This window comes from Chelmon rostratus, chromosome 6 (genome assembly GCF_017976325.1).
Source record: "Chelmon rostratus isolate fCheRos1 chromosome 6, fCheRos1.pri, whole genome shotgun sequence".
Taxonomy (NCBI): domain Eukaryota; kingdom Metazoa; phylum Chordata; class Actinopteri; order Chaetodontiformes; family Chaetodontidae; genus Chelmon; species Chelmon rostratus.
Genome location: NC_055663.1, coordinates 16,050,704 through 16,073,753, shown reverse-complemented (window position 1 = coordinate 16,073,753; position 23,050 = coordinate 16,050,704). Strand labels below are relative to the sequence as shown.

The following is a 23,050-nucleotide window of genomic DNA, read 5'->3' as shown; positions in this document are numbered from 1 at the left end:
TCATGTTTGTATGGTAAATATGAAGCTATAGCCAGCAGCCACTTAGCTAAGCTTAGCGCAAAGCCCAAAGACAGGGGGAAACAGCAAAAAACAACAACAAAATCTGCTTATTGGCACCAAACGCTGAGTAATTATCATAGTTTGTTAAATCTGTACAAAAACCAAAGTGTCAAAACAACAAAGTTTTACAGGGAGATATGTGGTGGACTATTTCTTCGCCCTGACCACAAACTTGATCAGTAACAAATGGATTTAGGTTCGGTGACCGGAGAAAAATCACACTCAGGGCAACGAGCAACCTCAGCAGCTGAATCATGTTTAAAGAGCTGGCATGAAGCTCTGATTGTCTACCTTATGGTGCGACTAAATTTGACTCCACAGCACACAGCCCTAATCAGCTGCATCAAAACAATCATTAACTAACCTCCTGTCGCCTCTCCCTTTTTCTTGGCCTCATTCTTCACACACGACAGAGGGCGAGACTCTAGATAACACCTCAGAGACCTCTCGCTCTCACCACACTCACACACCCCATGTCCCATCATCCCCTTCACGGCGCTCCATAAAACAAACAGGACCTCACACACCGAAGAGGCTGAAACAGTATAGTATAGCACACGCGGGAAAAAAAGAAAAAAACATGCTTTCACAACACAATGTTCAGGACATTTGATCATTATGGTGTCAACAACGTTCCGATGTAGTGTTTTTCTTTCAGCCTGTAAAACTGGATTCTAATCCTGAATTTAGCTCTGTATTCTGCACCTTACTAAGGGCATTTACTGCCACATGGTAATTCTGGGTGCATGTTTGCTTTTATGCGCTACTCCTCTGCACAGCTACTCTGTTAATGGAACAATATGTCCAACATGTAGCACAGCCCCTATTCTCAAAAATGCACATAAACTCATTACTTTAGAGTTTCATCAAGCTTTTATATTAACAACATTTCCTGTTTCACCTGACTGGAGAACTGCTGTCCACTCAAAGAGCACAAATGGCTGTAGCTTGAGTGTTTGAAACTATCTAATAATGTCATTTTACACTAATGGGTGTGTGTCCTTATACAAACATAGACTTGATATTCTCAAGACGTTTCTTTCAAATGTTTTCACTGATATGTAATTATAGACAGTCTCTTTAAATCACCGTGGTACACTCGTGTCTCGTCCTCACTTGCTCAGATTCTGTAAAGTAAACCTTAAAACTATAAACAATGTTTGTTTTTTTGTCAGTAGCATCTCCTGTGTGTTTGTACTGGCTCTTAAATGTGTAAAGGTTATAAACCATTGGCTGTAATATGAGTGTCGTCCTCCCATAGGTTGGGAGGTTACAAACACACCTTTGATAGGCTGCCTCTGAGTGGCGTTAGGAGGAAGCCATCTGCTCCTGTTTACGGTTCATTAACCCTGCTACCCCTGGATAACCAGGCTGCCCCCACAGCAACAGGTACAAGAGGCCTGGGCCTGTTGTTGGGATGATACTTAGAAATAATTAGAGCTGGCTAAGTCTTGTCTCTGCTTCTACATTCTCCTTAATTCATTAATTTATCATTAAACAACTGGAAAGTCCTTACCTTCCCAGAAGTCCATAAGCATACTGTGAATCCGCCAGCAGTAATGTGATCTCGCCCCTCTGCATGGATATGACACACTCCTCCAGGGCCTATAGGCGTAAGTTAACAACGTTACTGAGCTTTTTACATAATTACACAAAATGCATTTAAGCATAACTTTGTCTCATGCATTTCAGTTTCCTCATTGACTAAAACATCTGACAAGTTTAAAGCATGTCGACCCGCATTTTAGCTATGCTAGTTCTAGGAACGGCAACATCGGTCAGTCGGTTCAGGCTGAAATACATCTATCACATGGATTGCCAGAAAATTTGGCACACATATCTGTGGTTGCCACAGCATTAATCAGAATGATCTGGGCGATCCTGTGTCTTTTCCTCTTGCGCCACCATGAAGTTGACATTTCTGATTTTGAGTGAAATGTCTCAATAACTATTGTATATTTTGTCATGAAACTTGGTATAGACACATTCATGTTCCAAAACTTTGGTGTTTACCCCACAAAACTAATGACATTCCCATCAGCCTCAGCTGCGAATTTGCAAATCTTTATGGCAAGCCCTTTTAACATTATATAATAGACAGTAATCACAATTGCAGTTTGAGTAGTTATAAATCCATGCCAGCATGTTGCTCCTGTCCCAACTTGTCCCAGGATGTTGCTGGCATCAAATTCAAAACATTAAATATATTGTTTTTGCACTGCTGAGTATATGTCAAAAAGGAAGCAAATGATCACTTTCTGGTTTATTTATGTTATACACAGCGTCCCAGCTTATTGGTAATCATGGGTGGTTTGTGCCAGGTGTATGCATACTGCAGCTGCAGTATGTACTAAAAGTAAAAAGAAAAAGTATGATTTGGAAAGCACCCCTAGTGTTTTATTTACCTATTTCACAGTCTATTGGTCAGCAGTGAAGTGTGATGAAATATAAGCACTCTATACTGGAGAAAACTAGCCAGTTCAAGAACACTGAAGGGTTGAAAGCTTTTTACCTGGTTTACGTCTCCCTCTCCAATAACAAAGACAAGCTTGCTGTCCTTCTCCACCACGGTGCGGTCCTCCAGGACACACTGCATCTTCACAGTAACCTCCTGGCCCCAGGTGGGGCTCAGGATGTGCGGGGCCCCAGACTCCAGCACCTTCTTCCTCAACAGTCGGTCTTCTGCGCAAGGAAAGAGGAGGAGCAGGTCGGGTTAATCTGCTAGTTGTTGGTAAACATGCGCTCAGAAAGAGCCACAAACACACCGAGCTCGATCCCAGTTGTGTTTGGGTCACTTTTCCTCTTTTGTGGTCAGAGTTTCAATCCAAAGGGAAATGGACAGATCAAAGTTAAGGAAATGAAAAGCACAACTTATAAGTTGGCAATGCAAAAAGATCTACCAACATCAAGTCTACAGTGTGTGTCTACCGTTCCCTGCTGTATCCTCACCTGTGATGTCCTGCCAATCTTCTGCCATGAACAGCTCCTCAAAGGTGGAGGAAGTCCACTCCTTCATCGCATATTCTGGAAAGAGACACTCAGCTGAGCTGTCCCGCTCCAGCACATCATCATCCACCGATGGGTCTTGGAATCGTACCATCTTCCAGCTGTTGGTTTTTTTCAGTTTCCTCCGCTCCTCACATTGTGCGCCTCCACTTTCTCGCTCAGGATCGGAGGGGCTTTTTATCTCAGCGCTTTTCCTCTCCCCTGCACAGCTCTCCGTTTCAGCCTGCTCCTTCTTAAACAGCCCCTCGCCTTCCTCTGCAGCCACACAGGGCAGCTCAATGGGACTGTCCCTGTCAGCAATCTCAGAAATGGCATCTCTCACCTCAGGCTCTGTAGGCTCCACTGCTGGGTCCTCACAACATGGCTCTGTCTCCATTTCACTACAGAGAGCAATGGACACCATCTGCATTAGTCTTCAAAAAGGGATGATCCTCCTTGTCCAGCCAAGCTTCCACTTTGGTGCAGGTTAGTGCTTCTGTTGTGAACCAACTTCTGCCACCTACACTATGTCAAAGAAAAAAGAATATCTCCATAATGTAATACTTAAATACATGTTGTGCTTCATTAAATCCAACTCAGGGTGCATTCCTAAATCCTGGCTACATCTACAGGCTTTTGAAAAGCTTCATCCCGCCTGCAGCTGCGTAGTTCCTGCAGTTCTGCTGCACTTTGACCTCCCCTCTCTCCTGCTTGTGCCCGTCTTAGTCTACGTAGTCCGGCGATGTTGCGGCAACAAAAAAATGATCAATGTAAAGAAACTGTGCAGCGCAACGAAGCACTCCCAGCCAACAGGCTTGCGCAGTGGTAATCTGCAGGATTAGAAGAGAAAAACCTAATCTGCCAGAACGTCTGTAAGCTTCTTAATGACTTCACCGTCGTGCCCCATAATGCAGTTTCCATGAACGCAATCTACCAATAAGATTTCTGGAGATAGCGGTTCTAACTTAATTTGCTTTGAGGTATGCTGGGAGATTTTTATTTTCACTTTTTAAGAAGTGCCTCAATGCTCCTGGACGAGCAGCAGCCTGTAAAACCAACACTAGATTACATTTTTAAATACACTGCTTTTATGTTGTAAAACTGCTGGAGGATACACATTAACATACAACATATTAACAATCATTCTTGAAAACTGAAACAATTGCTATGTTTTTACCCATGAAGATAGGTAAATGATGCTTGTTTTGTCAGGTTCATTGAGAAAACAAATCAGATAATGTGTGCCTGAGCCTTAAATTGCAGATAAATGCTAAACTGCAAAAGTATACAGTAAAACCTACTTACCTAGGAAGAGTCTGTTCTTTCTGTAGGTGCATGTTTAATACTGCTCCCCAGTCAACCAGTTAGTTCAGCACACTGCGAGTAGGATGTACAAACATTTATGTGTTGGGATTTTGTGTTAGATGGGTTTAAGTGACAATTTTAAGAAAAGTGGTCTTATTTGTTCTCAAAATAAAGCGCCTGGTCATACATTCATCTAAAGCTGAAATCTTCAGGCCCCAAGCCAGACATAAAAACATCTACTTGTTCACAGTGGGTGATAAAATGATAACAGGTCAGGGGACACATTCATTAAAATGTCACAAGTCTGTTATTAAGGCTTTAGAAGACCTTATGAATCTGTCATTTCCAGCAAACAAATGACACAGAAAACGTTACCCAGGTGTTAGATCGATGCATCACTTCACGTTTTACCAAAGGAAAATGATAAAAATAACAAACCGTCACACATTACATCCAGTATTTGGCTGTCATGTGAAGTGCCTTTGAAACACATTTCTAATCTAGGAAGAAGAAGGTTTGTGGAGGAAATATTAGTCCAGCAGGAGTAGAAGTAGACTCATAATTCTACTAATAGTTAGACAGGAAGCATGTTGTAAATAAACGCTGCACTGCTGCCTGTGAGGCTGCTCTTTAATCCACAGCCAAAGCATGCTGTCCATCAGGGATTAAATTAATCCAAATTCCATATTTGTCTTTTAATTTCTCTGACACACACAGAGAAATAATACACACACACAGTAAATGTGTCATTGGTTTGGAAGTTGATTCTTCGTAAATACTGTTCTTTAATACAAATCTGAGATGCTTTTACTGTACTTTTGGACACTTTCAGTTTACTTCTTTTGACTTTAACTCTCCTACATTTCAGATGAAAATATTGTACTTTTGATTCCACTGCTTTTATTTGACAGCTACAGTCACAGTTCAGATTAAAACATAAGATAATGTAACAAAATGTGATGTATTATGGATTAAACCACTTAGCTGTATACATACTACTCAAAACTATCTGAACCTCGACCACCTACAGTAAAATGTTGCTTACAAATTATCAAAGTGTAATAATATAATGATTATAGCTGAAATGATTAGTTAATGATTAGAAAATTTAATCAACACCTTAATTGATCCTCGTTTTAGTTATATTTCAGGAAGAAGTGGCAAACACAGTCTGGTTGTAGTTTGTCAAATGTGAAGATTTTCTACTTTTCTGTGTCCTGTCTGATGGTAAACTGAATATCTTTGGGCTGTGAACTATTGGTTGGGAAAACCAAAACATTTTAATAAGCTGCTTTTGGCTCTGGGAAACTGTGATGGGCATTTTGGGACAAAAACAAATAATCAATTAATTGGGAAACTAATCGACAGATTAATCAAAGATGAAACAATCGCTAGTTGCAGCACGAATAACAATAAAACACTTTGAAAAGGGCCAAACTATCCAATAAGTACTTTTACTTTGGATACTTGAAGTCCATTTTGCTGATTATACCTCCTTAGTATTACTTTAGTATTGGTACAGTGTAATAGAGTATTCTCATAATGTTGTATTTATACTTTAAATGATGCCTCACTATTCAATATGCTGATACTTACACTCTACTTGTTAGCATATTCATATCCACTCCTTACGGTTTATCCATGCATATCTATGTTACTCTACACACTCTGGTTAGATGCTAAAATGCATTTTGTTGTCTCAGTATTTGTGCTCTGTTGAATGACAATAAAGTTGAATCAAAACAAAATATTTCTCCCACCTCTATCTGTGCAGGAATGAATAAAGTTTGATTACAATTTGAACTGCAGTGTATTCAAAGTGTCTCTGCACTGCACGAATAAATATAAGCGCGTGAGGCAACATTTTGGAGCTGTCCCAGAGCAAAAACAAACAAACAATCAAACAAAAAACAGACGAAAGACAAGATAAATAACTGAGGGCACAAATGACCAACGGGAGTGACCTGGAAAGCGAAAGTAAGTCAGCTCCACTTCGTACTTCCTGTGTGCGTGCGTGCGCGCGTGTGAATAAGTGTGTTAGCCCCGCCCACGCGCTCCCTCCTCCGTGACGTCTCGGGCAGAATGTCGCCAACAGTCTCCAGTTGTAGAAATGGCAGCGCTGAGACAGGAGCATCGGTATGGGCTCTCCTGTGGCAAAATCAACAAAAACAGCCCGAATCAAACTCTGTACCACGTCAAACTCACTGACACTGCCATCCGGACCCTCGAAGCCTACCAGAACCTGAAGGTAAGACAAATTATCGGCTTCAACTTTGAGCTTGTGCCTGTTTTCCAGCTATATATTTTCATTCTCTTAATCGCCTCCCAACTCCGGGAACTGTAAAACCTCTACTGGAAACGCAGCTTGTTCTTCCTCTTGGTGGCAAATTGATTAAAAAAAAAAAAAAAGTTGAAATAGTTCTTCAGCTCATATCTCATCGACTAACGCGTTTGTGGCTGATAAATGTTGTGTGTGTTGGTTTCTTCTGTGACACAGCAGAAGGCAGAAAGCTTGATTTATTGGGATCATAACAGGCAACTCAGTGGACTTTGATGAATGAAGCGGTTTCATTAAATTCTCCTATAAGCCCGGAGTGAAACGTTTTTTTTTTTGTTTTTTTTTTTAGGAGAAAAGGAGAAGCTCGTGCTATTTTAAATTGCGCGTGTCTGCTTGTTTACCAAAGCGTAATCTCCCGAAAAACCAAAAGGTATTAAAGTTCCCCTCCGACAGAGGTTTGTGATTATGCCCTGAGCTTTGAAAGCCTGCTGCTCTTCTACACATACATCTGAAATTCATTATTTAGATTATGGGCGCACACAGATGATTGTCAGTCATTAAATGTTTTTTTTTCTACTCGTTTCGCTGTCGGGAATAAATTAATGAACAAGCTATCAAGCAAATTATTCGACTGCTCTGAATCGGGAGACTGTTTTATTGCTTTTATGGTCCATTAGATTAGACCGAGATAATTTAGTCTATCCAAATGGTCTTTCCCAGAGCAGCGCTTGATCAGACAGTTAGTCCCACAGTTAGGGCTGCAGTTGGAGGCTCGTTTGGTTGCGTCCCCCGCCCCCCCTCCCCTCCCTGGATGTGGGAATCGGTGGTTCAGCTGTGCAGTCCGCCCTGGGCTCGGTAAGTTGTTGCTGGGCTCTTGTGTATTATTGTTTTTTTGCCTTTTACACGCCTGGAAGCCCGCCCAGCTCCGGAGCTCATTGGTCTGTGAAGCAGAGTAAACTGCAGAGCTCTGACAGCTTCCTCCAGGCCAGAGCAGGCAGGCAGGAGAGCTCACTGCCAAAGTTTTCCAAGTCTAAGACCACCACAGAATATACTGTTTGTACACCACCGGGCTCCCTCTGGGGAGTGGAGGATTTTGTTTTCAGGAACCTGAAAGAGTTCCTGTTATTACATGTGATTTATTTATGATTTCTCATGTCTGTGTTGTAGGTGGGGACGCACATTGAATAGCCTTTATATCAAATTTAGGGATGCCACTAGCATATTATCTGCTGGTTGTTTTCCAAAGTAATCCACTAATAGTTTGGTTGAAAATACATATAAAAGTATAAATAAAATGTCACCAAAACAACACAGTTCAAAGCTTTTCAGGTAACTATAGAAACGACAGAAAACCAGCAAGTATTCACATCTAAACCAGTCCAATTAAAATAAATCATTAGTCAGTTACCAAAATAGTTGCTGACTAATTTTCTGTTGCTCTACTAATTAATTCATCTCCACCTCTTTCCAATGAAGCACACATTCTATGTTATTGTAAGTAATGGTTAATGAATTGTTAGTTAATAATTGAATAATGCTGTAGATCAATTATAAGCAATTAATAACAGCAACTTTTGGGTTGCCAGGTTGTAAAAAAAAATCCATTTGGCTGGTGTTTATCATTTCTATTTTGTATAAATCCATTAATATGTTTCTCACTCTCTAATAAGCCGTCATGTCCCCATTAATCTACAAAGATTAAATGATTTATTCACATTTAAAAAAGTTATCATAAAAGGCTCCTGGTAAGAAAGTGCTGCCAATTAATTGCCCAGTGGTTTCAGGTATAGTGAATATTAATGATTATTCTCACTTTTTAGAGTTTGGTTGAGCTAAACTCAGACCTTAAAGTAAGCAGGTCTGATTTAGGCCCACGGCTGTGTTTAGAATATGTAACAAACATTACGTGCTTTAATATTTATTATTTCATTCAATATTAAAAGCGAAGGGATGATGAAGAAAATCACAACAATGCTCCTCAACAGGGAAGACATTTCCCAAAACCATTAATAATAAATAAAGAGCGCTGTCAATCACACGCACAGCTGTACTTCACAGATAATAGTCTCCATCTATTAACCATGTATCATGTTGCCTCAAAGGCAGATATTTCTTTCTGATTTTGTTTTGTTTTAACAGTAGGGTGGGAAAGAAACAATCTGCTGTTTGGGAGCTTCAGCCAGGTATGCTGTGGTCTTGGAGAGCAGCACAGTCACAAACACAGGACAGAGGGCTTGTAAAAAGTACCTTTTTAAAGAAATATAATTGTTTTCAGAAGGAGCTTTGTCTTTCCCCTGGGATCTGTTGTAGCCTTATTTCATTTCATCATTTAGAGGGGAGATAAGCTGAAACACACACAAACATGCTCAGCAAACTGATCGACATGAGCAAGGTTTTTTGGAAGCCATAGATCGATTAATCAAAGGCATTCCCCTGAAGATTAGGGCCAGAAGCCCCTGAACTGCAGACTTGACGATACAGAAATATGACAGTAATTTATCAGGACAAACCTTGATGGGAAATGGCAATTATGGCAACATTTTGGCATTTAATGAGAGAAGTTTACCGAGTCTTGTCTCATCAAGCCAGACTGCTGCTATCTAGAGAAAACCCCAGACTGGAGCTGGAACAATGCAATATATTCCCACTCATAATGTATGAGCTGTCCATTAGATTAAACATGGACACGATTCCTGACCAGTTCCTTCCTTTTCTCTCTCTCCTCAGGCATCACTATCAAATCAGCCAGCGATTTGCTTCAAGGGGAGCCAGGGGGTAAGATGTTTTGCATACTCTCCTTAATGCCTCAGAAATTGAATGCTCTAATTAGTTCTGATTTGCTGTGGAGCACACTTGTGACAGTTCCTCTGCACATCTTATTTGATTCTGAAGCATTCAGTAAGCACATGCATGTATCCGCAGAGAGGTCGGCCTCGTGGCTTTCCAAATGTCGGGATGATTTTAGTGTCATTTCAGCCGGTGGATTTTCTTGGCTTGGACTCTTTTATTTGTTAAAATGCAGGAGCTGAACAATCCAGTGATCAGCATGGAGAATATGGCTGCTTTGAATGCACCGGGCCAAAAGCCTGAGGGAAATGCATCATTAGTCTGCTCAGTTATGCTATGTTGTGTCAAATATCCTGGATTGCATATGTATGTATAATCTACTAAAACACATGGCGCTGAAAGCAAGAGGGAATTCCTGCGAAGCGTCTGTAAAGAAAGATGCCTGTGTCCGGCCAGATTAGCCGGGCCACTATTACACCCTCCCTGCTCTGCCTGCTAGGCTACTACACATTTACCACACAATCAGCCCTGTCTAAAAGGAGCTGTTCTAATCCCCGCAAGAGCCGATTGCATTGACGAAAGTGACTTTGCTCTGTACACAAATGCTGGCCCTGTGTGCTCACACAGACCCTGGAAGCCCTAAGACAGGGTGCGCTATACCCCCAGGCTGCTAGCCAGGTTACTGGGTCAGGCTCGCAACTGGGGAGGCTTTGTTCGGGAAGGGGGAGGAGGGAGGGGGGGGTTGGCAAACCCCAGGGAGTCCCCATGTCTCCATGCCTGTTGTCTCCGTGCAGCCATGAAAGATTTGAAATACAGTAATGATACATGAACGGTGGAATTTTTATCCAGGCGGCGCACAATGGACGTCCAAAACACAAATACTATATGTAAACATGTAGTGAAACATCTGTAAAGCGAGCAGCAGATTAACCTGCTCATGAGAGTCTTTCTGTGAAGAAATGTTAAGTGAGTGCAATTTAAGTGTTCTTTAATCACTGAATAGGATTTGGTGATTATATCTCGGCTGGCACATTACATATTCAAATTGCTTTGCGGAATTCAAGCACAGGCTCCCTCCCCCTCCGACAATAGTCCCCGAGCTGGACGATTGGGCATTAATGAGGTAGCTGCAACCATTGGTGGTGGGGGAGGCCAGATTAAGCCGTTAGTGGGGGGAGGATGTTGGTGAACATGGCAGTCTGGCATACAACAGACCAAGAGGATAACCAGTATCTGTGTCTTCCATGTTGGAGGTTTACAGATGTCTTCCCTTACTTTTTTAATTTGCCAGATAAGTGTTTGCTGGAGCTCATCTCTTCCTCAAAAGCAGGTCCGAGAGGTCATGTGTCGCGAGCGAGGAGGTCTGCGTCCGCTGACAGTTGCCAGCTGTAGAGCTCGATCACAGAAGCCACGACTGCCTCTTTCTGATCTTTGTCTGATGGCTCATGTCACGTTTCCTGTAAAGGGGCACTTCCAGGGCCACAAAAACCAGAGGAATTCTTCAAATCACTGTCCTGGCGTCACTCCAGGGCTCAGTGGTATCAGAGGCCAGGGCTCCTATCGAGAAATAGCACGCTGAGGTTTTCGGCTGCCTTTCTCTGTGACCCTGCGGCATTTAGCCCAACCATTGTAAATTGCCTGGCAAGCTTGTAATCATGCGATGAAAGACACAAGCTCTTAGATTCCCCTGGAAGTGGTGTTTGAGCCAACTGTGAAACTTACAAATCACAATACATAATTTTGAATCTATCTCACCTCTAAACAGGCTTAAACTGGATGATATTGGAGGAAATTGGACTGAATGGGTTTGATCAATAGCTAAAGTCTGGAGCTGTGAAAGAACATTTTAAAAAAAGCGGAGACTGTGATGCAACTATAAAGAAATAGGAGAAGCAGAAACGTCCTTTTATTCACATTTCTGTTTAAGATGGAAGTTGAAAAGACATTAGATTCCGGATTACTTTGAAATAATCAGCAGGGATTAAAGAATATATTCAGAGCTGGTCTCGGTTCCCATGGCCTGGAATTTCACATCCTAGTGCTTATTTTCCTTTAGGGCTGGCAACGGCGCCTGCTTGTTGGCATGATCTATATCCATTTAGTAAGAAATGAAGCTTGTGTAAGTTCTTCTTTAGTAGAGCCATGCTGCAGGGTGCATATTGATTATGAAATGTTTTATCCCTTGCTACAGGGCTTGTTTTTATAAAAGCATGTTCTTCTTACACTTCTGCATGGGTTAAACGGCACTGTATCTCACCCATTCCACTGTGGCACAACACTGAGGAGTCCAGTGTTACTGTGCACCACTGAATATATGTTTTAGGAGTGTAATATTGTCGTAGTAAGCTTGGACGTTATGTTTAAATGCTGCGTGCGGTGCTGTGTCCGGTGTGACATCAGATTCATTTCCTCCTCAGTTCATAAATGTTGAATTGCAGGTGCCAGCGTAATTGTTTTTGTTTATGGCCCTGTCCGCTGTATGTATGTGCACAGCTGTCACATAAAGGCACCGGCGTCGGACGAGGGGAATGTGGAGGTGCTCTTAAAGGCATTCTCATGACGACTGTGTGCGAAGGCCTAGCTACCCCTGGGCTCCCTCCCGCCTGCCCTCTTGATTATTTTGCTATTTCACCCCATGCCTTGGCTGAATCCTTGGGAGACATCAGGGCCTCTATCTCACACACGGCTGCTCCGGCTCTACCCCCCGCCACCATGCCGCTTTGCTTCGCCTCCCGCTCGCACTGCAAATAATCTTTTTGCAGTGTGCGAGTGTGTATGTGTGCATGCGCGCATCGTGTTTTTTTTCTCCCCCCCCTTTTTTTTCTGGAAGCTAATTAGAATAACAATAACAGGAATGTGGTTTGAGAGCTGTCCTCTCCCAGTGGCATAGCAGTGAGAGGGAGAGTTGTCCCACGTGTTTCTGAAAGGGCACACGCCGCTCTATTCATCCAGATGTGTTAAGCCAGGCAAAAGTCTCTGTGTTCTCTGCTCGTCTGAGGCCCACTGTGTTTATGCAGAGGCAGTTGGCCTTACGATCTTTAGATCATACAGTATATTTTCGGAACAAGCCTCATGAGATCCTAAAGAGGACTTTTCTTGAGTCAGCTCCTCTGTCATTATTGTGTTCTTTAGCTTCAAACAAGGGATTCTGAAGGATGCCATGGTGACTGTGGCAGTGTTTTGAGAGTATTTCATGGTTGCGCGAGTGCTGTAAAAGATCAGAAATCAATGGCACAAACTGAGCAGGCAGTGTGACCAAAGGTAGCTAAAAACTTGAATTTGCCAGAATTAGAAATACAGTGAAACACACACAGAGTCACGTGTTCTTGTGGCTTTGTGTTGTTTATTTACATTCCGAGCTAATCCAGGACCATTGGGACTAAATACGAAGCGCCACCCTGCGGAACTGGATAAAGCAGTGAGAAAAACCCACAATAACAACACATGCTGCTGTGAATAAGTGACTGAGGGTAAATTTGAATACTGTTTGATCAGCTGTTAAATTATAAGCTCGATATCAGCAAACTCAGCAAGAAAGATTCAGTGTGAACAACCACAACATACTGGCACTGAGATAACTGATGAATGGGAATGGAGATGCTGTCTGGGAAATGCAAGGAATTATGTGACATTTTAGACTAATGTTAAATGTCTGGCCAGCTTCATTCACATGACCTCCCTGGCTTTTTTTGTACTGGCCTCAGAATCAAAGTTAATAAAATGGGCATGAGCCCCTTGTGTCCAATCAGAGCGACAGTGTGTGTTAACTATGTTTTACTGCCAGTTTTCTTCTTCACCTCACAAAAACACTAATTTCAGCAAAGTCTTGCACACCTTTTAATAGAATCATGCCTCATTTGATAAATTATCTATAATATATCTTTCTATCTACCTCTGATAAATCATACTCTGCAAAGCTGTTGATTATTAATTAAAAAAAAGCTGAAAAAAGCTGCTAACAATGAGCCATTTCATGTGCTGTCAGCTCTGGCCTCTGAGGAGTCTTATCGCAAACATTTTTTTTCTTCTTGGATTTAAAAATGCTGCACAACAGGATATGAGCAGCAGTAACACTGCAAGCAATCATGGGCAGTGTTTTTTTGTACAGCGGTGAGGAGTCTTTAAAGCTTTGAAACCAACACTAGAGCACTATTGTTTAACCTACAGACAAAGAGCCTTAACAGGTTTATGTAATCCCTTCTAGTTATGTGGTGGAAGGTACACACTGCATGAAAAGGAGTATCTTCACTAGATTTGTATCACCACATTCAAGTATTGTGTACCGTGATCTCCACAGGGATGTTTTTTGAAGCTTTCTAATGTTTTTCATACTATTACTTTCAAAAAGCTGATCACCTGCAGTCACCTGAAAAACCTGTCCTTTCTTACACCTGCGTGTTACTTGTAATTGTACTGTGTTTGACAGCACACAGAGCGTATTATTTGACTTAGCTCTTCAAACCACGCCAACCTGATTTTACACGTCACATCTCGGTGCATGTTTTCGGATTTTCCCCTCTTTCTCCACGTTTCCCTGCAAGTTAATCAGGTTTGGACAAACTTTCCAACGTACAATCTGTGAATTGTTAAAGGATTACAGACTGCCTGCTTGCGTGGAAAGAAAACCCCAGTAATGGGAGTATAGTGCAATGCTCCAAGTGGTTTTGTGGAGTTGCTCCAGTGAAACAGCTAGGAATCAACAAGGGAGACACATTACTGTTGTCGGTGCATCTGAGGTCTAATAATCGGTGTGTAAAGGGAATTTCCTAACTTCCAAACAGTCATCATCTAATGCAAAGTAGGCAATGTTTAGAGGGGGAATCCAAACAGAAAAACAGTCTGAGTGTGTCTAATTGATCTTTTTTTTTTTAATGTGGTTCTAGGTTAAATTTTGCAAAAACAGGGCCCCATCACTTAACACAGACTTTAAAAATTTCCATCCCTGTGTGTAGAAGGAGGAAGGCACCTACAGTAAGTGGGGGGTGGGTGCTGGTGTCGGAGGTGGGGAGCCGGAGAGTGTTTGTTGAGGTTGACAGATTAGCTCCAGCTTCTTGGAAAAAGACTGATTCTACTTGGCATAACAGGCAGTACCTTGGGGGATGCTCGACAGTTGCCCATCCCCATATCCCCACACTAACTCGCATCAGTCCCCACCCCCCCTTCTTTTGCTTTCCTGTTTCTACCAACCCCCCTCAATGAATAGATCCTCAAGCACAGGAACCACCACATCCACCCGGGCTCACTGAAAGCACAATTTAGACCGTAAGGGGTGATGTCACGCATTTCTTTTGTTTTCAACAAATGAGTCACAGTGGAATTGTAGATCATACTGCACAAAGCTTGGGGACGTTGGATAAGAATAATTAATCTGACCCCTGCGTATCTCCGAGACACTGTTTGTCAGCATCACTGCACTTGCTTGACTGCATGTAACACTAAAGCAAGGCTGACAGTCCAATGTCTTCCACTGTTGCGCCAATACTTCAACTTGTGGAGCCCATAATATGATGCATCTCAACTTTGCACTAACATACAAACTAAATGCTGTAAAGAGGGAATTAGGAACAGATACACTTGCTCCAGCCAGGATCCATCCCCCCTTTTCTCTACTGAATCGCTCGCCACATTCCTAAAGGAGGACTATTAAGGGCCATCCCTCAATGCACTGGCTCTACTGGGAGCCACCGCCGACCCCCCCACTCCATACACACCCAAACCCCTAATCCCTCCCTTTACCCTCCAACAACACACAGCCACACGTCCCCGCTGTTCATGAATAATCCAGGCGGGCCGACAGCCCATTGCACTCAGCTTTGTGGGGGAAGACGCTAGAACAAAAGACGGGCAGCTCACAGAGCAGCTATGGCTGAGTAGGCTCAGATGAGAAGACAATGGTAACTAGTGTCAGTACAGACAGGGGCAGGAGGCAAAGACTTCAGAGTAAATCACATATCCATGCGCCTGCTCCCATCTCAGTGTTGCCATGCCAAATACCAGAGCTGGGAACCTTGCCTTCTCGCTTTCGTCTGCAGAGCAAAGAAAAGAAAGACAGGGAGAGAAACTATCCTCTCATCTTTCCCTGCAGATGTTTGGCTTGCAAAAGCACAGGGCTGTTGAGGGGGGGGGGGGGGTATCTCTTTAGTGAAGCTGTTTTTTCCTTTCTCACCAACCGACAGGGTTAAGAACTCTGTTTAACCCCATCAAAGATGTGCAGTTTAAACACGCTCGGGAGTTAAAGATGAAGTTTTACAAGGACATCCCCGATGGTGTCCTTTGTCCTTGTTCAACTGCTGAGCCCCCCCCCCCCCCCCCCCCCCCCACCAAGATTTTCTGTTCCAGTCCAGTTCACACCTTATAACAGCTTGAAAGTATTTGACATTTCCAAACACACAGGCCCTGGAGTAGCAGATGTGGCTGGGCCGTGGCCACAGAGGCAGTTATTGTATCAGCCTGTACGCTCCATGGGGGGCTGCACAGACAAGGTGTTAAGGATTGCTGTTCTGACGCCATTTGGTTGCTGTGACTGTAACTGTCCAACGCCTAAACCTGACTTGCATCATGAGAATAGGCGGCGTTACAGCACACAGCTCTCACTGCTTTTATGAAGCCATTCAATTTTATTAAACTGGCCCATGTTAAAAGGACCGTCTGATGACGATAATACCCCGTTAAGCTTTTCTCTGATTAATTAATCATCAGATTTAAGGCCTCACACAATCATAATTAGAATACTATGGTGAATGAGCAATTTAATGAATTCTTTCCCTCCTTCTGAGCTGGACAAATAGCACTGATTTAATAACTCCTGCAGCATGAATACAAAATTTAAATTATACATCAGGAAAAATTGGACTATTACTGAAAACATAAATATCTTAAGTGCATTTTAGTAATTACAGTGACATATTTTTCTAAATTAAAAGAACTTGAGTTAAACTGATGTTTTGGTAATATTTGATACCTCAGAAACCGCATTCAGCCTATTCAGTATTAGATTAGTCTCATTTTGAGTACCAGAACATTATCACCATCTCTATGTGTGCCATACAATCAAAGCATTGATGTGGATGTCAATATTATTGAATGGAAGCATAACATCTAACAGTTGCTGTAAGAGTTGCTGTGACAATCCTGATAGAAATGCGTGCAGTTTGGTGGAGTCACTTAACCAGAGCTTCTATCAGTTCCATTGATGTGGATACATGACTCACCAGACTTTGACCAGGAGCTGTATTTTTTTTTATTTTTCTATGAGCTGTTATTAGCTGTGTCTGAACTCTGTTTGCTAATTTTGAGAACTTTTAAAAAAACCCTCCTGTGTGTACTTATTGTGACTCATTAACATCATGTTGCTCATGTTTGAAGTGAGGAATTTAAGTTCAGAGTCTTTGTCTCTTTGTTTGCTAATTTATTATCGTGCCTGGTGACTCCTGAAAGTTTGACTGGTAAGAGTTTGTCTCTGTTGACACGGAGCCTAAACCGTCAAATATTTGACCTCGCTCCCTGTATGTGCCCAGTGGGAGTGCGGGGCTTCCTCTTCCTAAAAAAAGACAAAGCGACACCACACACACACACATATGCACGCGCGCACACACAGACATGGCCTCAGGGGATCAGAGCAAAGCTCCATATGGAGTGGTCTATGACTCAGCGTCTCTATGTAAATCTACACCTACTACTTGACTGACAGTAGCTTCAGGACCACAAACCTGTCGGCACAAGCAAAGTCACTGACTAAACACATCAAAAGTCACAGCTAATTTCATCAGGCTGGGTGGGATGATGATGATGATGATGATGATGAAAAAGACCACTTTGCATAAACTGGCTGTGATGATTAGTGTAGTCTGCTGTCACTATTGAAAGCTCTAATTTGTAAACCTCTGGTTGCTCAGACTACAGCAAAGTCGTCGACTTCCTCTTGTTGTTGGTATGCAGCGAAAATGCCTGCGACTTCAACAGGTAACATGACTGTGAACGTTACGTCCTGAGCTGATGACGTTAGAAAGCATTGGCATAAACAGCTGCAGACATGTGAGGGTGAGAGCTTCTCCCAGCATGATAAGCACACACCGATCGAACCGGCGTTTTCCTTTGTCTCAGTTATCCAGTGTATTGGGCAAATTTGAGTGAGCCACGACTTTGTGTTCAACCAGTTTTCTCCTGTTTTTGTTAGAAAGGGAGGTTAGAATTTGTGTTTCATTTTGATCTTTTTATTTGCTTAGGAAAGTGGTAAACTCCCTAAAAGTATAGCATGGTTTTGTTTGTTTTTTTGGCGTAGGTCTCACTCCTAAATTAATTTACACATTATTTCAGATTTGTTTTGTTCATCTCTGTGTCCCAGAAAAAAGTATCTATTGTTATAAATAAAAATATTAATTATACCGTGAAGACGCGCTTGGTGTGACTGTGTGAGACCAGTGAAGGATGGCACCTTCATGTTATGTTCAGGTACCCCTAGGCTGGGCATAACAGTTCAATAATTAACAAGTGTGACCACAGTATTATGTTTTTTGCAGGTGAAAAATAAGCTTGTCAGTGTTGGACCAACTATGTAACAGCATTTTCTAAATCACCTAAAAGATATTTTTGGTATTTTTGTACTGACAGACAATACAGCTCAGCCTATATATGACTGGCGATCCATTCTGGCTGGCATGTTTCTATCTGCTTTCATGTCTCCATTATAGATTGGATGAATGAATGAACTCACGCTTTTTCCTCTACTCCCCCTCCAGCCCCTACTGTAGTTACTTGTTTGCACAAAACAATACTCAAACTATGTTATTACTCCAGATAAAATTCTGATACTTTGCCTCTGCAGTGAATGTGCTTCTTTCTTCTCTCTTATTTCCAAAGTGGTGTTGATCATTTCTTCACGGATATCTTGAAACAAATGCATTGTGTCCTGTGTTGTTGGTCGTTGTTGGGCTCTGAGGAAAAATGAAAGCGATCCGCTTGTGTTTGCGAAAGTGGCACCAACAATAAAACCACTTGGACGTGCTTGGGGGGATTGAAAAGTTGTCTGTTTCCACTTTAAGGTAGATATTGCAATGTAACTGCCATTACACACTCCGGTTTGTTGACTTAAGGACTGTTAGGCAATGTTTTAGTGGCCAATGTTCATCCAGTGTTTCACAGGATTGTTTTAACTGCAAATCAGACATTTTTACATGGGATGTTTTCATCAAATCTTCTACTAAAACATCAATAATAGTTTAAGACAGTTGACTTTTTGTACAGATTAACAAGATATAAAATGATCAGTTTGTGCATTGTAGGCAGATTTTGTTACCTTCATACTATCCCAGGCTGTTTCCCCATTACCAGTCTTTGTGCTAAGCTAAGCTAATTGGCTGCTGGCTGTAGCATTGTATTTATCATACTGACAATGTATCAATCCTCTCGACTAACTCTGTAACAAAGTGAATAAGCGTATTTTCCAAAAGTTTCAAGTTCAGTGGTTCATGTTTTTTGCTTCTTGCTGTACTTTAAGGGTTAAGTTTGTGATCCTGGTGTAAGAGATACAGGCTCCGCTTCAGGAGTCAGGAACTGGGAACTAATGGGTTAAATGACATATGGTTATGAAGCTTGAGAAGGAAGCTGTGAATAAAACGGGGGCGACCTCTGAACAGTCTGACCTGAGTGACATTGATTAGAATTAGAATGTGAAGTGTGCACGGTGGCACGGATGGGGGTGACAGGCAAATCTAATGCATGGCTGGAGGGGGCTCATACTGCTGCCATCGACTGAAAGAGGGGACATGGTGGCACTATTGCAATGCTAAATGTGTAAATGTACACTCTCGTCTTATCACAGGCTAGCTTTTGTGTTGCAGCGCTCTCGTTTTCAAGCAAATTCAAATGCAGTTCTTCTGCATGCCTTTCTCTACCTCAGTAACTCCATTTCAGTGACTTGTTGCTTCTAATTTTGGTCAAGGCGGCTACTACTTTACTCTCCTAAAGTAATAGCTCCTGAGGACACGGCTCGCCTCTTGTCCCTCTTCACTTTGATGCTTTTTTGGTTGATCGTCCTTAATTGGCGTAAAACCCAAAGCAGGCATATGCAGGGCTCTGCTTTACCACTTCATGTGAACGGTCAGACATAAATAGGTCAGAATTAATGGTCAGCTGTGTGTCTCAAGTGTCCATGGCCTTGTGGGCTGCTTTGCGTTTTGTGTTGACATGGGTGGGCTTGTGCACATGAAGGAAAGCTGGAGGCTGATGGGGGCAGGGTGAATGGCATGCGTTGGGTTTTAGAAGAGGAGGAGGGGTGTTGAGGAGAGGAGCTTTTCATTGGCTCTGTGCTGCAAAAAAAAAGAAAAAATGCTTATGGCTTTGCTGCATGACTGGGCATTTGTGACAGCTATAGTCGTGCCTGCCACATCTGCCAGGGACACTGTGCTCTCGGCCAGTCAGCTTATAATCAATCACTTGCGACTGATAACTAAAGGCGCAGCTTCAAGTCCATCTGACTGACATTTGTTTTTCTTGAGACCTGCAGTTAGAAAAGGGCCTGTGTGCTTTGACCTGAGGTGCTACCGCAAAGTCCGCTACAAAAAGAGGTGAAAGAGAGGAAAAATCGAGCTGCTGCAGCCATCTCACATGAAGTGCAACTCATCAGTAAGCACGTATTCATGCTTGTGAAGGATGGTTGATAATAAGCGGGCGTCTGTTGAATCTAGGACATTCTATCAACAAAAGTACTAAACTGTCCATTTTCAGGCTGAAACACAGCTCCAGGCGGTGTAGAAGAGAGCCGCTGCCAAATGTGTTTTAAAGGACATATTACCTGTTGGTTAATGACTTTCTCTGTTGAACTGGCCTTTTAGAGGAAGTGGGTTTTTGGGTCATTTTATGTAACAGGTTTCTGACAGAGATAGACTTCACCCTGCTGGCTTGCGTGTTGCTAGGGAGCCGTGGACAGTCTGTGATAGAAGAGGTTATCGGCCGAGTGAAAACGCTGTCCGCTATACTATTGTTATGTTTTGCCTTTCAGACGGGCTCCTCCCATGACTGGCTACAGGTCATCATCCCTGACCTGGGAGGTACCCTGCAGCCTCTGTGACTGGCCCAAGTGGGAGATTATTTAGGTCACATTTAATGCGTTAAAAAAAAAAAAAAAAGATTGCTCACGATTGCTCTAATCAGTTTCAATAAAAGGAGCTGCTTTGTTGGGTGACTTTGTCCAGCGTTTTTCCACTTTGGGATTACATTGAATCAGATCAGGCTACATCTGTTAGAGATAAAGCACATATTATAAACACCAGTCAAATTAGCAATGCTAGCAGATACAAGCATGTCAGAGAGCACTGTAGAGCTGTTCAATATCACCATGACTTTGCTTTCAACATAAATTAAAGTGTTTTTACTTTTCATCGTAAAGATTTTTCACTCCTCTGAACAATATTTCTGATAACCCCGTACTCATTGTTTTTGTGTTTCTCTATGTATCTTTACAGTACGTGAAGATCCCAGCGCCGACTCCAGAATCCCCTGACGGACTTAGAGTCTTCTCGTTCTACCTGTCCAGTGACAGCAAAGACAAGCCTCAGTCCAGCTTCGACTGCATTCACCAGTATGTCTCAGGGTAAGCAGCACACATAACTCTTTCCACAGTCGACCGCAAATGGAATTCGTCGTAAATTTAGTGTCAGGCTGAGACCGCAGGGCATTACCGAACAGTGGCCTCTCTCTTCAACACAGCAACAACAGACAGTGCCACTGTCGGGGTATATTCATACAAGACTACAATAACACCAAAAGGCTGTCATGCCACAACTGACCTCAAAGGTGTGACCAGTAATAATCAAGAACAGAGCGGTAGTGTTTGTGGCTATGAAGGGTCAAAGGGTTGGTTTAAGGGTTAGATTAGACCTGCTTTATTTGTACTCAAGCCTTTTAGCCTTTATAACTGTTGCTGTTTAACACAGGCCTAGAAATTGCATGCAAACACAAGTCAAAGAACCAGTTTGTGTGACAGCAAGAATCTCCAGTACTTGTGTTTGACGGACAGCCAGCTAATTGAGCCCAGCCAGAGAATTTGTAATCTTAAACCTTTAAATCTTCTCCTTTCTCCTCCATACAGGGAGGGCAGGGATCACCTGGAGGGCCAGGGCAGCATTCAGGACAAGATCACGGTTTGTGCCACAGACGACTCCTACCAGACGACCCGGGAGCGCATGTCTCAGGTGGAGAAGGACATCTGGAGCCGCTCAGCAATTGAGATCAAGCCGGGGCCAAGTGAGCTTTTGTCTAATGGCTGTATCTATGTTCTGTTGTATCTTCCAGCCTCAGTTGTGGCAGCCTTCAAGCACATAGGGATCAAGGACAGATAAGCATAGAGTTTTCATGTTCCCGGAAAGCTTCTAAACCATTGCTTCTCACCATTTCATCCTGCTGATAATTGCCATATGGTGTGGAAGTTATCACATAATTGATCAAAGTGCTGCGTTGCAATTATTCATGCGAGAGGGATGCCTCTCTTTCTTGTAATTTTCCTTTCATTTTGACCAGATTGCTCAGGCAGCGTGCCAACTTGCCTGCCAGCAACATTAATGTGATTGAGTTTGCCAGAAGTATGTGCTAACAAGTCTCATGCTGATGAAGTTTTGCCTAAAATGTAATTACACTGACTGGAATTTAATCCATTTTCATTTGACAAAATATATAATCTAAAGAAGAGGCCAGTCTTAACCAGGAGTGATCTGAGCTGAACATGCAGGATCTCCTTTCCTATTCACTGCCTCACTGCCTGAGTCATGGTTTTAGAGTCATTGTGGATTAAATTGACCATGCTCCAACTTAATAAATGATCTAGCCATGAGGCTTCGTGACATTTAGAGGCCCCATGTGAATTTAAATGCTCATGTAGATTATATTTTATGAATGGAAACATGCTGCGGAGACCAACCGGGGTGGGAAATTAGGACCAGCCGAACAGTTAGTAAAATATGAAAGTGGTTGGTAGATTTCAAACACAAAATAATAATTTCCTATTGAGTGGCAGGAGAAATTTGAACATTTATCCATCCGTGGCAGGTTGATTTTTAAAAATGTTAACTTCCCACCCTGAGACCAACACTATTCCGTGGTGTTTAGGGTACTTTCTGTAGAAGCCAGCTGTTGGAAGTGGTTCCTACACATTACATGTCATGCAGACATAGTCTCTCTGAGGCTTTTACAAAATAAATGCAACATATCTGGCGCAGGCATGCATCTGATAAATGTTAAAAGACATGAGAGATCCTGGTTAGAAACATGCAGTTACAGGATATCCCATTTTACTTTTTTAGCACATAACTGTCCCTCCCTTCTTGTGGACACCAGAAAGAGAAGTAAATGAGGATGGATCACGGTATGTGCCATATGCAGTGGAGAGCACAGTTCTTTGTGGTGACCGACTGTCTTTTTATGGTACAGTAATGCTATACTTGTCAGAAAAAATGTCCATATACCAACTTACAATTACAGGTTGCAGAGTAGAAGAATGTCCACAATTTACATAATAATGTACTGTATGATTTAAGTTCAGTTGCATTCAGGGGAAAGGAGACACTGTAAAACAAGGCATCTGAAGTGTGTGCACACCTGGTGTAGTTGGAGGAGTCTTTTTAAATACTTTCAGTATGTTTT

General features: G+C 42.4%; 2 protein-coding genes across 2 annotated transcripts in view; one reads left to right on the top strand and one right to left on the bottom strand.

Moving 5' to 3' along the window:
* The window catches only part of fkbp16 (FKBP prolyl isomerase 16), a 31,382-nt gene extending 27,545 nt beyond the window's left edge, over positions 1-3,837 (bottom strand). Inside the window, exons 1-3 of the mRNA XM_041938868.1 lie at positions 3,010-3,837; positions 2,573-2,742; positions 1,577-1,665 (exon numbers count right to left, since the gene is read on the bottom strand). Of these exons, the coding sequence (XP_041794802.1) occupies positions 1,577-1,665; positions 2,573-2,742; positions 3,010-3,475 (725 nt within the window). The 5' untranslated portion in view covers positions 3,476-3,837. The remainder of the gene's footprint in view (positions 1-1,576; positions 1,666-2,572; positions 2,743-3,009) is intronic.
* Positions 3,838-6,460: 2,623 nt separating this feature from the next.
* The window catches only part of LOC121607484 (RNA polymerase II elongation factor ELL), a 28,367-nt gene continuing 11,777 nt past the window's right edge, over positions 6,461-23,050 (top strand). Inside the window, exons 1-4 of the mRNA XM_041938309.1 lie at positions 6,461-6,598; positions 9,356-9,403; positions 20,878-21,005; positions 21,504-21,658. Coding sequence (XP_041794243.1) covers positions 6,461-6,598; positions 9,356-9,403; positions 20,878-21,005; positions 21,504-21,658 — 469 coding nt within the window. The remainder of the gene's footprint in view (positions 6,599-9,355; positions 9,404-20,877; positions 21,006-21,503; positions 21,659-23,050) is intronic.